The sequence below is a fragment of the Capricornis sumatraensis genome, chromosome 8 (genome assembly GCF_032405125.1).
Source record: "Capricornis sumatraensis isolate serow.1 chromosome 8, serow.2, whole genome shotgun sequence".
Taxonomy (NCBI): domain Eukaryota; kingdom Metazoa; phylum Chordata; class Mammalia; order Artiodactyla; family Bovidae; genus Capricornis; species Capricornis sumatraensis.
In genome coordinates, this window is record NC_091076.1 from 69919113 (window position 1) to 69937006 (window position 17894).

General features: G+C 49.6%; 1 protein-coding gene across 1 annotated transcript; it reads right to left on the reverse strand.

The window, feature by feature from the left end:
- Window positions 1-205: 205 nt before the first annotated feature.
- On the reverse strand, window positions 206-14323 carry LYRM9 (LYR motif containing 9). Its single transcript, XM_068978705.1, has 5 exons — window positions 14317-14323; window positions 3756-3898; window positions 2202-2294; window positions 1054-1347; window positions 206-662 (listed from the first exon to the last, which is right to left on the reverse strand). Exons 2-4 carry the CDS (start codon window positions 3879-3881, stop codon window positions 1336-1338), a joined length of 231 nt encoding a protein of 76 aa, XP_068834806.1. The 5' UTR covers window positions 3882-3898; window positions 14317-14323; the 3' UTR covers window positions 206-662; window positions 1054-1335.
- Window positions 14324-17894: the final 3571 nt, after the last annotated feature.

The window sequence follows — 17894 nt, forward strand, 5'->3', positions numbered from 1 at the left end:
TTCTCGCTGCTCCACCCGCTCCAGCCGGTCACCCCAACGTTCCCTGCTTGCCCTCCCCGCTTCCTCCCTCTCACCCTGCTGCTGCCCTTCCCCTCTTAAATGTAGAGGGTTTGGTACATTCACAGACCCAACTTAGTCAATCTCTTGAAAAGGGCTCAATCTCTTGAAAAGGAGCTCCTGTCTCCTTGGCTCCCCAGGCCAGGTCCTGGGTGAAGCACTTGGTATACATTAGAGCTTATGACTCCTCACTGCGGCCCCATGAGGTAGGTACGGTCATTACTGCCTGGATAGATGGGAAACCAGGACTGAAGGAGGCGAGGTGAGTTACCCGAGAGCACTTTGTGTGGAGCTGGGACACGACCCAGGTCTGCCTTCTCCACGGACTTCAGGCTCAGAACAACCCTCACGACTGCTTGCTTGCTCCTCCTCCCTCGCCTTCTAAGATGGAGCCGAAGTAGGCAAGGGCTGGTCACACGCAGCCTGAACCCATTGGCGTCTACTGCAGCTGCCCTGGCGTTTTTTGTTTCAGCACACTGAGACACAACAGATCCCACGAAGATAAGGACCAGGGCTTCTGTCTCTCTGGGCTGGGAGGGTCGGTGTCAGGAAGAGCATCTGCTGGGTGGACGCCCAGGCACAGTGCAACTGTGAGGGCTCGGGGCCTGGGGTGACAAGCAGGGACAGAAGACACACACAGAGAACTAAGAGCTGATGTGGAGCGAGCCAGAGAGACGCGTGAGCACCACGAGAGCGCCAGAGGCCAGCTTCCTCAGACGGACATTCACCCGCCCCACCACATACCGTGTCCTGTGTCAGGCTCTTTGATTTCATCTAATCCTAACAAAGGAAGAAATGGACTTGATGCCAACACCCTTGAAAAGCCAGTGAGCTGAGCTCCAAACCCAGATCAGCCTGACTGTAAAGCCCAGGCCCTGTCCTCTGCACAGGCTGCTGTGTGAGGGGACGCCAGCTCCGCCTCTCAAACGACGACGTCCAGAGTAAATGAATCACTTTCAGAGCAAAGTGAGAAAACACCTTCTCCCCAAAGCTCACCTCATCACCAGCTGGAAAAGCAAATGTGAAAGACACTGGGGACACAAATGTGGCAGGAAGCGCAGTCTGAGCAAACGACAGCTTCTCCTATCGCTGACTTCCTGCTCCCAGCCAACCAGGCTGGTGGATATCCCAGCACGGCTGCTGCTGCTGCTAGGGCTGGGCGAAGCGTGGATATCCCAGCACGGCTGCTGCTGCCGCTGCTGCTGCTAGGGCTGGGCGAAGCGAGGGCTATCCATGTCAGCGTCTCCAAGGCAGCTGCACCCTTCACGCCCTGGAGTCTCAGTTTTTATACTGTAAGACAGAGAGATCATTAGGAGTGGGTGAGGGAACCCGGCAGGGAAGGGGAGGACCCAGGAAATCCTGAGAACTGTGGTCACTAGGCCTCAGCCGCCTCCTGCAGGGGCTTCATGGAGATGGTAGGACCCTGTCAGCGGGCAGCAGATGGTCAAGTCTCTAGCTGGTACCAGTGGAAAAGGAAGCTGATGGAGTTGGGGAGAGGGGACAAGAATGACACCGGAACACTGGAACTGAAAACTGTGGTGGGTCCGGCCTTCTCTTCAAGCTGAGTCTTATTCAGAAGGCAAAAAAGGAATCTCAGGTTCTAGAAGACAACATTCAGAAACCATCTGGTCTGATCCCTGAGTTTGAAAAACGAATCCTAGAGCCCACAGCTGGAGGATCTGACTCAGAAGGACCAGAAGGTGGGGTATGCTCCAGCTCTCAGGCTGCTCTAATACCAAAGTGTGAGGCCCGGAAAGCCTGTCTATATTCTGACTCCCTTCCTGCCTCCACCAAAACAGATACTTGAATGCTTCCTCAGTAACCCGGCCTCACCCACCCAGCTTTCCTCTCTGAGCCGTCACAAGGCGGCTGTCGGCTTTGGTACTGTTGTTGCCCAGAGACTCCTCTCTTCCGTCTTCCTGTAGCCCCATCTTAGCTTATTCAGCAATGTTAGGCAGAAGTTTGCCTTTAGGGATTGAGGATGTGCACCCCTTTGCAGGAACTGCAATGGGAGTTGGCAGGGGCGGGCGGGGAAACAAACACTCATCAGTCTCAACTGTGGGGCTGGGGCGACCCCTAGTGGTCATGGAGATTATAGCCCTCAACTCCCAACTTGCCGGTGGAAACAGGAGCCAAGGGCTTACTTTGTTCAGGATCCAGTCGGCATCTTCTATGGCTCTCTTAATAATCTGCTGTATCCTCTCAGGGTTGTCCTCATCCGAATGAACCCGGAAACTCTGGGGGTTTAAGTATAAGACACAATGATTTGGCAAAAACCAGGACTGGCAGCTTCAGAGCTGCAGTCGAGGGCCAGGCATGCGGTGGGCACAGGGTATTTGGCATTGCTCTTACCCCTCCACACACAGTTATTATTATCCCGCCCTGAGGTGAGCAAACAGGTTCCAAAACCCTAACTCACCACTAGGCAACAGCAGCAGCATCTGAATCCAGGACTGTCTGACTACACAGCCTGTGCTCCTACCAGCAGGGCAGCCGTGAAAGGGAAGACTGGCCCCGAGTTAACCCCAAATCAAGCTAGGTCCAAAGGTTATCAGGCAGCAGGGGCCTAACGGACGCTTCCATCTCTCTGCTGCTCCCAGGAAACCTGCTATCAGCGGGCTGAGCTCGCCGCATGCCTTCTCCCCGGGGAAGAACAGAGTTTCTCTGGGCCCCTGCTGGAAAGCCAGGCAGGGAAGGAAGAGTGGGGAAGGGGGCTTTGGAAAATCCAGCCAGGCCCAAAGTGGCACAATGTGTGTCTGCTGTTTGCTTTGGCCAGATGTTCACCTTTGAGGACCAACATGAGACTCAGGTTCACTGGTGTGGCAGTCGCAGCCCTTCAAAAGAACTGGTTACTTCCTCTGACCTGCCACTTGACCCTACGTGCCCTCCTACTTATCTTTAGGAGCAACTCAAATGCTCACCTGCAGGAAGTCCTCTCTGATTCCCTCAGATAGTTAATTGCTCCTTCTCCATATTTCCAACAGCCCTCTGTTGCTACTTTTTTACTTTCCACATCATATTTCTATACATTTTAGTTTTTAACTTTTTATTTGGAAATAATTTCTAATCTACAGAAAAGCCATAAGAATAATACGAAAGAATTCCCTACTGGAAACACCAACTGTTAATATTTTGCCACGTTGGCTTTATCATTCTCTGTACGGGTTTGTATAAAAATCTGAGAAAGCATTTAAAAGTTTCAGGTATCATGCCCTTCATCCTTGAATACTTCAGATGTGTAAACACGGGCATTCTCTTACTTGACCACAGCAATCAAAATCAGAAACACTGACATAATACTATTATCTAATCTACAGTCCATATTTCAGCTTCATGAATTTCCCAGTCATCTTCTTTATCATCTTTTTTTCTGGTCCGGGATCCAATCTGGGATCACTCCTGTCAAAATGATGTTGTGTCTCGCACTCAATTTTCACTATCCCTTCAGCTGTCTTACTCAAGCCTTGGCACAGAGTTGGCATGCCCAGATGATGCATTCCGTTTCCTAAACAGAAACCAGAGAGGAACTGGGCTGCCCAGCACTGCTTTCTGGTAGCTCTTACTCAAATGCCACCACCCCACACCATCACCACCTGAAAGACCAGCCCTGCCGCTGCTGCTGGCCCCCAACCCTGTGCCGCGCCCCCTATCACCGGAACCCCTACCGCCACCCCAAGCCCAGTGTACCCTGCTCGCACCTGCCTGACGGCATGCTTGTAATGCTCCTGGATGCCCTTGGTGGGCAGCTGCCGGCAACAGCGCAGCAGGTATCGGTAAAGCTGCAGCGGCGTCTGGACCAGCTCTGCCCCCGGTAGTGGGGCCATCCACCAGACCTCAGTCCCTGAAAAACACACAGCATCACTTCTAGGCATCCAACCAATACTTTCCCCTGGCCCCCAGCTCCCAGCACTCTGGGAAGCAGGTGTATTTGACCCAGTGTGAATGGAGGCCAGATCCCCACAGAACCAAGCCCCTGAGCTCAGGCTGGGCATCAGCCCTGCAGAAGGCTCATCCCCGAGCAGGCCCACAAGGACGAAGGTGGGAGGCACAGCTGCATCCTGTGGTCTTTCTTCTGGAGACTGACAAGTGAGAAGACCCTGCATCGCAATCATGGAGAAACCAGCTAACTTCAGGAGGATGGAGCGGAGAGTGAAGATGTCCAGAAGTCTGAGCCTCACTATTCAAAGTGTGGTTCGGCAGCACTGACATCACCAGCAGCTAATTAGAAACACAATCTCACCCCAAAACAACCAGGCCTGCAATTTAACAAGATGCGCACAGGATCCTGCCTGGACCTCGACCAGAGCATCTTGCCTGATGTCCCTGCCTGTAGCCTGTCACTCCCCAGCCGCCGCCACAGACACCAGGATGAGCTCTGGAACCAGTGTGCTGGGCTCACCCCACTGTCAGATGCAAGGATCTTCTCCCAGATCCCCTGAGCCAGCAAGTAGGTCACCTCTTATGCCTATGCACACACAGCCCCCTTAGCCTGGAGCTCCCTTCCCCATCTCCTCCACCTGAGGAACCCGTGCTTGTCCTTCCAGGGCCAGCTCAGTATCACTTCCTCCAGGAAGCCCTTCGTGACTGTCCCTTGCTTGGTGTGTGTGTGTAGGGGGGTGAGGGGGGCTGCAGTGCCCTGTTTCTGAAGCTGTTATAGCACTTCCCACATTGCCGGGGACTCACCTGCTGCCAGGCCTCCAGAGCCTGGCCCGGGCCCCAACACTTCACTTCATGCCGTTTGTTGAACTGGACTGAACAGAATCTGTTATCTCCTGTTATCTCCTCTGCACAGATATCCCCTCTTAGAGAGAGGCTCACTGTGTTCCAAATGGAGGAGCTAAAAGACCAAGATTAAGTGGTTGGCCTTGGTTTAAAAGTAACATAAAAAGAAGACACACAACCTGCATCCCCTCTAAAAAATAAAGAAAGAGAATACTAAATCTAATCTATCTTAAACTAGGAAAGGAAATTTACGAAGGAGCTAAACTAGGAGAGGAAACTAAGGAAGAGCTAAACTAGGAGGGGAAACTTACGAAGGAGCTAGTTTCAGAAGCTTTCATTCCATTTCCAGCATATTATCTTCCTGGTAACAATGTCTGTCTATCTCCACAGCTAAATTTCCCAAGTGCTCCTTGTATTTTGGCCTCTCACGCTCACACTGGGGTGGGCTAGTGGCTGCTGGCCCCCACCACCCATCCTCCCACCTGGTAACATCCTGGGACAAGCCACTGGGGATCCACCCTTCCAGGTCTCTGCCCCCAAGGTCTGGATGGGGTCCACTCCAGGCCTGACCATTCAGAGCCCTTCATCTACATGGTCGCTGGGACTGGCTCACAGATGGGCACGTGACAAGCTGGTCCAATCAGAGCAGATCTCACCGCCTCTGCAGGGGTGAATGAAACGGCTCCACTTAGACTTGATGCTGAGAGGACTTCACCCTCAAAGAAGCCATCTTGCCTCCTCTTGAAGCCTGAGACTGAAGCCACATGGCAGATGGCAGAGCTGAGACCCTGAGTGACACCAAGTCTGAAGCAGTCACCTGAGCCCAAACACCATGCACCTGAAGATAGTCCCACCCCTAGATTTGGGTTCGCTGTTTTGTCACTTGCAACCAAGAGAGTCCTGACTGATGGAGAGATCCAGCCCTCCCACATTCTGCGTCCCCAGTGAGCTCCGATGGCTCCAGCTCTAAGGAAGAGTGCGAACAGGGCAGGGTGCAACCTGCCATTCCAACTAGCCACACTTCAGCACAGCAGAGAGGGGAACCACATATGGTGGGGACAAAGACTTTCAAGGGCCACCCACAGAAAACATACCCGAAATCCCCAACCTGATGGGCAGGGCAGACTCCCTGGGCAGGCTTCCCCAAACTATATAAAGTGCTAATCAAACATTGTAAAATGCTAGTCGTGTAACAGATGGTTACCATCTGCAGTTTTTAAAATTAACACTTGGAGAGAATGCAACTTTGTTACATTACTTAAAAACTCAATACTTAGAAACCAACCCAGCAAGTATGGGCGGGAGATTATTTTCAGCTCAATTATAATACTTAGTCATTCTCAGTAATAACAAGCAGAGAATGCCTGTGTGGGTCCACCTAGAAGAGCTTAAAATGCTTTAATTTAATTTAAAGCATGGGTTTGCTATTATTTAAGGCACAAGGAACTTCATATCACCATTGCTAAACCTGCAGTCAAACCCTGCAGCTAGGAAGGCTTACTTCTCACATCCTGCTCTTTGAATTTGACCTTAGCCCCTACCTTGGCTCCCTGCCTCATCAGAGACACCTCTGACTTCCCAAAGCCATCACAGAGACAGCCCTCCTTCTCCTCAATCCCCGCGCCACCGGTCTCTGTGTGCGTATGCATCTTAGTCGCTGAGTCGTGTCCGACTCTTTGTGACCCCATGGACTGCAGCCAGCCAGGCTCCCCTGTCCATGGAATTCTCCGGGCAGAATACTGAAGTGGGTAGCCATTCCCTTCTCCAAGGGATCTTCTTGACCTAGGGATTGAACCCAGGTCTCCTGCATTGCAGGAAGATTCTTTACTACTGAGCCACCAGGGAAGCCCACCACTGGTCTCTGAATCCTAACAAATTCTACCTCTGGACACCCCCTCAAATCTGTCCCCTTCTATTTCCGCTGCATACGCTTGGCTCAGACTCTTATCACAGCTCAGGCAGACACCTGCAAGAGTTCCCAGCAATCTACTGTCTGCCAATTTATTCTGCAATCAACAGCCAGGGTGAATCTTTCCAAAACACACATCACAGCAAGTCATGCTCCTGCTTAAAGCCCCTGATGTCCACTCCAGCCCCATCACTCATGACAACTTTTCCCAAAACATGGGACAAAGATGAAAATATTTTAAGCAGTATATGGACCAACATCTTTTTATTGTCATGCTTTGATATTTATTTTCATGTGTAATGAGAAAAAAATTCCATCATCTCATAGGTATCACAGCTTAAAACAGTTTAAAAAATGAACGGGCAGAAAAGTGATTTTTTAAAGTGTATCAAGCAAGTGAGAATGCAGTTGAAATCTGGATATGCCAAGTCATGAAAGCAGTACTGAACTTTGGAAAAGCACTGGTCTAGAGAATAAATTCCATACTGCCTTCCTCCAAGACCCCCTCTTGATCTGGCCCCTTCCCACCACACCTCAACGCATCACCCACTACTCGCTACTGAGTCCAGGCAAACTTGAGCTCTGATGACACACTCCAGACACCCTGTCACAAAGAGTCGGACAGGACTGAGCGACTGGGCACACTGAGCACAAGCCACCTGGGCACAGGTCACGTGGGTATCTGCCACCTCGGAAACAGGTTCTTGCGGAGAGTTACAAAGGGCCAGATAATGAGCTCATGCACGCCTGCTGCTGCTGCTAAGTCACTTCAGTCGTGTCCGACTCTGTGTGACCCCATAGACGGCAGCCCACCAGGTTCCCCCGTCCCTGGGATTCTCCAGGCAACAACACCGGAGTGGGTTGCCATTTCCTTCTCCAATGCATGAAAGTGAAAAGTGAAAGGGAAGTCGCTCAGTCATGTCTGACTCTTCATGACCCCATGGATTGCAGCCTACCAGGCTCCTCTGTCCACGGGATTTTCCAGGCAAGAGTACTGGAGTGGGGTGCCACTGCCTTCTCCATCATGCACCCCTATGTGGGACTGAATCAGCCTCTTCCTGCTTTGAACTTTTCTGGAAGATCTTGTTGCCTGGCCTTCCAGAAATGTCTAGATCCTTACCCAGTCCTCCAGGGATTTCCCTTGATCTCTGAGCTTCTAACACTCTTTCAATAATTTCCTTTTGGTTAATTCCTCCTACCCCAACATGCAATGAGACTCACCTCCTTATCTGTTTGCCCACAGCCTGCTGTATGTGTAGGAATCATCCTCTGCTTTCCTGTCCATCTCCCTGCCCAATCAAACCCCACGAGGGCAAGGCCTGTGTCAGACCCTCCGCCTCGGTGCCCAGGACAGCCCTGGGCGCCCAGTGGATTCCTCCATCAGTGCTTGCTGACTGAATGACCTCAAAATCCAAGCACTCCCCAAGCTTGAGGAAACAACAACTCAGCCTCCTCCCTGTCTTTTCGGTCCAAAGGTTAACAGACGGTCCTGTTCTCCTGCCCACTGTAAAGTGAGGACCACTGCCTCCTCCATGCCTCGGTACTTCTGGGCATCACCTCTGGCAGAAACACCCTACTTTCTCACCCAGATACTCCAGGCTTCTTCCAGCTTCCAGCTCATCCACAGGAACTCTTGCAGGTCACCGACACCTCCTATTTCACTGAGTCTAGAGAGGCCCTCAGACCAGAGTATCCTCAACTCCCCTCCACCACAAAAACCTGTCTTCACCTGAGAGCCAACTAAGACGCTAAGCACAGTGCAGGTTGTTTTACAACCCTCTGATGAAAGCATTATTATCCCACTTTGCAGATGTGGAAACTGAGGCTGAAAAGTGGGCTGACATGCCCACCAACACACAACCAGTGAGTGATGGAGCTGGGTTGTGGGCTCGCTCCAGCTCCAGTGCCCCAACCTCCCTAAGTTCTTGGAGAAAAGGGGGCCTTTCCTTTTCCAAGGACTCCTTAGGCCTGGATTAACCCAACACCCTTCTCAACCATTGCCTCTTCAATCCCTCCCTATGCTCAGCCAGACTGAGCCTCTGAAAACAAAACTCTCTCATCTTTGAGCCCATTGCTTGATATCCTTACATGGCATCCACAGAACCAACCCAAGGGTCTCGAGTATGTGTGTGTTTGTGGTGGAGTGGGGTATTGAAGACGTTCCCCAATCAACCCCAATCTCCACCCCATCTGCAACCAAATCCCCACACTCCCCACTCTTCCCAGCTCTGCCTCCTCTGTCCCTCCCACAGTGCCTGGCATGCAGTGGCCACTCAACAAAGGGGTGTCAAGATTGAATCCTCCCTCTCTCCAACAACAGTTAGGCCACTTCTCTGCCCCCGAGTCCTGACTGAGTAGAACCGTGAAGCATGCGGGCCCCATACCATGGCAAGGCTGATGTGGAGTAAGAGACACGCGTGCCTGGTTTACGGCAGCAGCACACGGATATGACCTCCCTCTCCCGGGCCCTGCTCTGACCCTGGAGGAGCAGCAAAAGGAAAAACAGTAAGTCAAGATGCCCTTTTCGCGCTTCTATCTGAAAGGACCCGCCTGCCGATACAGGAGACGAGAGATGCAGGTTCAGTCCCTGGACTGGGAAGATCCCCTAGAGGACGAAACGGCAACCCACTCCAGTCTTCTTGTCTGAAAAATTCCACAGATAAGAGGAGCCTGGTGGGCCACAGTCCATGAGGTCGCCAAGAGTTGGACACGGCTGAGCACACATGTCCACAATAGGAATGGCCTGCTAAAGGAAGCCTTTGGTGCAAACTGAGATCAAGAGACGTTTGTGGGTTTCATCGACTCACTAAGCTCTCCATACATCAGAGGGGAAGAAAAAAATAGACCTTTTTTCCTTTTAAATCAAACTGCAGATCAGGTGAAATTTATTTAGCTTTTTCCCAAATCAGAAGTGAGCTCTGGTTACTCACCCTGCAGCCTTTAATGAATTAGAAACTTACAGAAACACCCGAAGTAGCAGGCTCACAGGAAAAGGTGTTAACTTGAATGAATAGAAATAGTGCAAAGTAGGTCACCCTTCAAAACCAGGATGCCAAAGCCCTAAAAGCGACCTCCGCACACCAGGTGGCAAAAAATCTCTTCTTACTGGTGGGGAGTCACCCAGTTTTTCTCCCTCAACTTCCATCTCAGCAGTGCACTGAAGTCCTTTTACTTCGGAGCTAAGATCTGCTCTGGAAAATTTTACTCACTGTTCTGAGCTCCGCCTTCTGGAGCTAAAGTCTCCCTAACCTACTACTGCCAAGTCCAGACTGTCAGTATTCAAGGTCAGTCATCCCAGAACCCCAGCCTTATATTTTCCGAGATAAGCACGCTGAAAGTGCTGTAACCCCCATCTCACCGACCCTCCTCTCTCTGGACACACCCCCTCATTATCCATCTCACTCTTAAACATACTCCAGAGGGAAAAACCACAGTTTGCTTGTGTTCTGAGCAGCTCCGTGGGCACTGGAGCTCATGGGGCAATTCCCAGCTCCTCTACCTGGGAATGCAAGGAAGGCAACCCAGACTGCCTTCTCTGCTCCAGCCCTCATATGGCCCTGGCATTTGACTCAAAGGAACTTTTGTTTCCCCGTCTTGTATTTTATTAATTCAGTCCGGAGTCACAATCTGCCATAATCTCTGGGGTACCAGATCCTGTCTGTTATTCAATTCAATTCACCACAACAAAAGCACAGAAACAATCACATACGAGGCACAAATGGGGCACAAAGAGACAGTAACTTCAGCAAGCTCTGTCAGCCACTCCTGCAAGGCCATTCGGAGCATCTAGCCCGTGTGTGACTCTCGACTCAGCCCTAGGAGCACAGAGGGGAGCACCTGATGGGTTACCTGGCTCTCCTACCCCGAGCCTCTGCACAGCTGACAGCGTCTTACCACCTACCACTCAGGGAGTGATTAACGTGTGCCAGGGAGGTGCTGAGAGCTCTTCATGTGTTATCTCATGTATCCTCAGAATGGTCTAATGGACTGGGTATCATTAGCCCCATTTTACAGACAAGGACTGGAACTCTAGAGGTAAGCAACTTGCCAGAGGCCTCACAGCTAGTACACGGTCAGGTGAGGAATCAAACCTAGGCCTATTTTATTCCAAAGTCCATGCCCTTACCTGCTCCTAACACCACCTATGTCCATATCTGAGACACTCACAAATGTCCAGATCAGTGCTAAGGACCCCAACTGAGAACTCTCCCCAGGGCTTGTCAAGACCAGGTCCCAGCATCCATGGAAGCACTTGACTATACTATGTCCAGTTCCTGTTTTCCAACCTTCTTCATAAACCCTTGTTCCATGCTTTTCAGAAACCCAAGAACCTCATCTATGGCTTCCCCCTGAATACAGATGAGAACACAAGTCCCAAGACTAATGTCACTTACACAACCAAAGGAGTAACCAGGGAAATACCAAAACAAAACAAACAAAAAAGCTCCTAGGAAACTCTGAAGAGTTTATGGACTCTTCAAAAGAGGATGACAGAATACAGGAGAATGAGACAGAATAAAGAAAAAGAATGAAAACAAAGTCACAAAGGGAATTTCCTGGGAGCCGCACGATATCACCATCAGAGATGCTGAGAAATAGAGCTTTGGCTCCATTTAACCCCACTGTCTCTTTCCCTAACCTGTGCCCTGACAAAAAGACATCTAAAAATAAATGGGGGGAAAAGTCATACATTAAAAATGAAAGAATGGAACTACAGAAAATAATCAGAAATTCTGCCCCAATGAGCACTGATACAAGCTAAATTAAGCCTGAACAGCCCATTGTTTAAATATGCAATTATTCTTCGGGATGAGGAAAGTCGCAATACAGGAACAGAATGGTTCTGCTCCCCCCAACTCCAGGGCTCCAGCTTGCATGCACGTTCTCTTAAGTTAGAAACGGAACAACCCTTGCTCCTCCAGTCTCTCTTCACATGGTCAAGGTTCCAGCCCCATGTCCCACCCTTGAGCCTTGCAGCCTCCCTAGATACTACTTCTGTTCCCAGCTTTGTAACAATGCCTCCTAATCAGACTCTCTCTTTCCAGTCGGGCCCCCACAGTGCCGCCCACAGACACATCCTACAAAAAACATACCCTGCACCAGCCTCTGTGGAATGTTTTTTATCCAAGTCTGGTTGGATGAAGTCTGTTTCCATCTTCTCTTATGAAACTCACCTTCTCCGGCCTCCTGCCTCCTCCTCTGTACCTGGGCAATGGAATATGTATTTCACGGGGCCTGGGGGGTGGGGGTGGTGGTGTTTGCAAAGATCACACAAACTCACGTCAGTACAGTGCCTAGGGCAGGGTCTGGCACAGCTGGGTACTTGGACGTCTTACCCTTCCCTACTGTACCCGGCTACCCATAGATGTCTGTGAGCTTCTGGGGGACACAGACTCTACTGTATTAGTTACCCCTCCATAGTCAACATTGCCCGGGAACATAACAAAATCTCAATAAATGAATACTAACGGTGTCTCACTTACCAGAGAGGAACTAAAGGCACGAGGAGGGGACTGTCCTGAAGACAGGAAGCCAGCAGGTGGCAGAGCCGAGTCTCAAACTCAGGTCCTCGGGCTCTGAATCCACAGCTCTATCACATGTGCTGTCTCATAGGATCTCAAACATCGCATTTGTAGGCCCAAACCACCCTGGGCCTTCACCTGTTAGGGGTGAACCTGGTGAGGTCATCCCCCAAAAGCAAACCAGAAACACCATCCAAAAGGTAAACACGCTGGCTGCAGAGCAGAGCAACCAGCAACCTGAGCTGAATCTAGTGATATTTAGACTGCTTTGTGCCAACAGCTTTGCCCACACAGGCCACCACAGTCTATTCGAGGGTCAAAGAAGGGAACTGGCACGGCCACCAGGTGCCAGATACTGGGCTGGGTATTTCAAAGGGGCTAACCTGAGGCTCAAGGTCACACAGAAGAACCTGGTAAGAGCCACAGCTGGGCCTCTCTCTTCTTAACTCAAGCTCCTTCTACACACACCAGGGCTTGTCTCCAAGGGCCCTTGAGCCAAAGGCTCCTAGTTTACCATTTGCCTCTCCTGCTCCTCCTCCTTCTGGCCTCCTTGCTGGCCTTCACACACCTAACCATGCTTCAGGGCACCCACGTGGCTCACCCACCTGTGTATCCAAGTCTCACTTGAGACCTTCTCTGACCACACTACAGTCCTGCCTACTTTGCTCCACAGCATTTTTCACCACTGTATATATTTAATTATTTCTCTTTGTATTCATTCCCCCTCTGGAATGTAAGCTCCACAAGAGCAGGGAGTTAATTTTGTTCATGGCTGTATCCTTAGCACAGTGTCTGACACACAGAAGGCACGTGTGTGTGCTGAAACAGTCATCAAGCACCCATAAAGTGCTAGATGCTGGAGTTACAGAAACAATCAAGGTGACCCTTCACCCCAAGAAATTTACACATTAACAGAGGATTAAAAAAAAAAAAAAAACAAGTATTAGCTAAATACTACAGATGGTGCAGGCTTCCCCCAGTGGCTCAGACAGTAAAGAATCTACCCGTAATGCAGGACATCCAGGTTCGATCCCTGGATTGGGAAGATCCCCTGGAGGAGAGCATGGCAACCCACTCCACTATTCTTGCCTGAAGAATCCCACGGACAGAGGAGCCTGGCAGGATACACTCCATAGGGTCACAAAGAACCCGACGCGCTGAATGAAGGAACCGAGCATGCTCAGTGGTCAAGAACTCCCCTGCCAGAGCTGGAGACTCAAGAGATGCGGCTTAGGTCTCCGCGTTGGGAAGACCCGCCTGGAGAAGGAAGTGGCAACCCACTCCAGTACTCTTGCCTGGAGAATTCCATGGACAGAGCTGCCTGCTGGGCTACAGTCCATAAGAGTGGGGCACGACTAAGCACGCACACGCACACCACAAAGTGGAATTCAGGTCCTGAGAGACTGGCACACGGGGTCCCTCACCCAGCCAAGGGTCAGAGAAGGTTTCTTGAGAAAGGGACATTAAATCTGAGGGACAAGGAGAGTGCGGCTGGGTGAAGGCAGGGAGAGAGGCCTGTGTCTTGTGACTAAACTAAAAAGACACTGAGCCGTGCGCTTTAAGGGGGTGAACTGTATGCCGTGTGAAAACAAACAAAAGGAAAGATTAAGTCCTAAGGGCTCAGGAGCTCCGGCCACGGACTCGATCTGTTAGGCAGAAGAGTAGATAAAGGTGACTCCAGGTCAGCGCGCTCACGGGGTGCTGCGAGCACTCGGGCCGCGCAGGGGCCATGACTGCTTTGAAAAATTGGCAAACCGAGGCCCGACAGGTACATTTCACCAGGAGGCCCGGCGCCCGCAGACCCCTGGGCTCCTCGTGGCGCCCCCAGGGCCCCTCCCCGAAGTCTGGGGCCTTCTCCCGCGACCCCCGGTCCTCAGCCTGCCCCTGCCGCGAGGCCTGCGGCGTGTACAGGGCGCCGCACTCCGGCCGACACGGCCCTCTGGAGGCCAGAGGGTCGAGAGAGCGGCGCCGAGTCTTCCACAGGCCGCGCCAGGTCGAGGACGCCCCGAGGCCTCCCAACTGCAGTCCATCCCTGCCGCCCCAGGTGTCTCCGGTCCCCGCGCGCCCGCCCACGCTCCCGCCCTCCGCCTGCGCCGAGCGGCTCACCCGCCTCCGCTGGGGAACAGCCGCCTCGCACGCGGCGGCCGCGAGTGCGCCTGCGCCCGCGCCCCCGAAGCACCGCCCCCGCCAGGCGACTGTGCGCCGAGCGCCCTCTTCCGGCCGCGCGTCTGTTCATGGGGGAACTGTATTGGGTGCCCTTTTCCCTGATCCGAGCCCACCCAGTGAAAAAAGAAAACTGTCCGACTAACAGCCTTTTTCTCGGAGAAGGAAATAGGAACCCACTCCAGGATTCTTGCCTGGGAGAGCCCACGGACAGTGGAGCCTGGCGGGCTACCGTCCATGGGGTCTCAAAGAGTTGGACATGACCAAGTTGCCTGAGCAACAGCCTTCTTGAAACTCTTCCTTTTGGCTTTTGCCACCTCAGAGACAGAGCTCCCCCCATTTTCCTGAATATGAATTGCTGCTAAAATATGGGTGTTCAAGGTCTGCGAAAAGGCTTGCAGGAGGACTTTTCCTAAGCCACTCGTGTTGATGACGGAATTATATTTGGATGGGAAGCTGTGTATTGAGTCATTTCATCAAATTACAGTCCCATAACACCTGTCAAAAGAATAAATATGACAGTAATAGTCATGCTTCCTTTCAGACCCATCTATAATTATAATTGAGGAAAAGAATACAGAATTTAAACTCATAGCGACTGCCAGTATCTTTCTTTGAAAATGAAATAATGCTGTTTTATTAAATAGGCTCTCCCTGCTCTCTAATGTTTAGAGCTAAAGTGCTTCTCTGAATTGATTTAAATACAAGTTTTATATCCTGAAGGAAATAAAGATGAGTCTTTATCTTAAGACAAACCCGCTGTTCAGTGATGCTGCTGATCTTCTCTCAGCTGATGCTGAAAAGGGAGTTAGGTTGTTAGTGGGTAATATTGCTTCTGCTCACATCTCCCTTCTCCAGGGCTTTTTAAACCTATTTGTAATGAAAAGGCTGATTTCCTTACACAGACAGACTCCATGGGTAGCTGATTTAACAAGACAGCTTTTTATTTTAACTTTTTTCTTTTTCTTTCTCCTTCTTTCTTTAGTTTATTTTTGAAGGGAAACATTGCTCCCTGATGGCACCTGGGAATCTCTTTTTCTTCTTTTAGGATGAGAAAAGTAGGAGATATTTCTTAACAGAAGTGTTGTTTTAAAGTTTTTTCTTTTTTCCTAATTACCTTTAGAGTCTCCTTCCTTCCTCCTTCCCTTCCTTATTTTCCTCCCTCCCTCCATCTCTCCTTTCTTTGCTTTTTTATTCCTCTTCACCTAATATACTAGCCTCCCTCCAAATCAGGTGGGGGTTGCTCCCCTGAAATATTCAGATAATGACCTCAATCTTTCAACTTATTTTCAATATGTAGACCTGGACCAAATATATCTCAAAGATACAATTATACCCTCATAAATCAGTCCTTTGTTTACATACACAGAGTCAAGGGCACATCAGTGTGGGTCCAATTGATACATCATGAAGCTTTTAAAGCTTTTATTAGGAACAATCTGCAGGATCACCATCCATCCATACCTGTTTTCGGTCTTAAGGTCGCCTAATATTTTGATGAAACATTACAGTCTGTTCTTTGGCCCTATCTCCCTTTTGTTCCTAGGTCGCTGTGTTCCTGCATCACAAACATTGTTCTAATACCTAGATCTTATAAAATATTCAAGATGCAAGCTGTTCACTTTACCTCAGAAAGACTCCACCTTCAGAATCATTGGTGCCTCTTCTGTCTTTACAAACAATTTTAACCTTTCACAAAAATTTCCTTATAAGCATCCAGGAAAAAAATAATAATAATCCAAAGTAGAGTAGGCTTGGATAATAATGTCCAGTGTTTTCCAAATTGTGATGGAAACCTAGATTTTGAACTAATTGGATTATAATGCTTTTAACGGGACAGCAACCTTTAGGTTCTTACAACTTCAGTAGTAAAACTGAAGAATTCTTACAGTCCAAACAGTCACTAAAATTATACCAGGCACACAATCTAATGAAAATCCAACCATTCTTACCATGTCATCTTCCTTTACACTGACATTTTAGCAGATGAACACCCTCATGTCAGACGGTGCGTGAGTGATATTTAGAGACAAACAGAACTGAAAGTCTTTTTACTTAAGAACTTTGTTACCTAAGAATTGGCGGTTCAGGGGACATGTTCTCCCAGGGGCATTTATCGACTTTCTTAAGAAATACATCATTCTATTCTCTTGACCTCTGACAATATGTCATTTAACCTGACAACTGCAGGTTTGTAACCATATTTGTGGGAGAAGTTACAAGTCCTGAAGCTTCTTCTAGTTTAAACCTGTTTTTAGATTTCAAAGAGACATGATACATTTGCATCCTCTGATTAAATCAGGTTATTGTCTCAAAAGCTGACCATGTAAAAAATTCAAATTCATTCATCACTGTACAATAGATTTAATAAGCATAATAAACCCTTTGAAGAAAACACTCAGGACCCTTGGTCTGCCCTTGTTCTCCTTCCCCATTATCTCAGATTTCCCTGTGAACAGAAAGAGTAATACTACGAGGTTCTCTTCTATTCAAAATATGCAAAGTCGCTGTTTACCAGTTTTCCATTTGCATGTCTCAAATCCTGCCAAAACACAGGGTGAGGGGCCTGGGGTGACGGGTAAATGTGCCAAAAGAGGACACCAGGGTGAAAATGGAAATCCCTGGGGACAGATCTCCACCCTGGGGTGTTGCAAAACAACCCTCGCTGACTACTAAAGATTTTGTTAAAGACAACGAATATATTGGGTATAAAAGGTTATGTGAAATCTCAGAGGACTAGTGTCTTTTTTCTTTAATTGCTGGGTTGCACAAGGGGATGAGCAAGGATTTAAAACACATAAAAAGAGTAAAAGAGGAAGAAGGGTACAACTGTGACTGTTTACACTGCTGCTGCAAGTCACTTCAGTCGTGTCCAGCTTGGTCCAACCCCATGGACGGCAGCCCACCAGGCTCCCCCGTCCCTGGGATTCTCCAGGCAAGAACACTGGAGTGGGTTGCCATTTCCTTCTCCAGTGCATGAAAGTGAAAAGTGAAAGTGAAGTCGCTCAGTCGTGTCCGACTCTTAGCGACCCCAGGGACTGCAGCCCACCAGGCTCCTCTGTCCATGGATTTTCCAGGCAAGAGTCCTGGAGTGGGGTGCCATTGCCTTCTCCGAACTGTTTACACTAGGCGAGTAATTTACCGCCTGGGTTTTAGCCTTTCTGGACCTCTCTCTGTCTTGTGTTTCTCTCTGCAGCTCTGTAAATCTAAACTTGCTGGCCAGTATAAATCACTCTATATTCTCAGTGTGTTCCGTAGTCATGCATCTACAGTGGCCACGCGTGAGACCACGCTGATGGTCAGGTGTCTTTATTTTTTCTATTTGAAACTATGATCAATGTCTCATGATTTCAGATTATAAATAACATGCACACACACAGGCATGCAATTTTTTGTATTAATCAGTTTTGGAATGGAATTTCCCCCATAAAAAGTGTAAGTGCCTGCAGGGTGTGTATATGGAGATATTCACAAAGGATCATGTTGATGGCATTTTACTCACGATCCACTTTAAAATCACC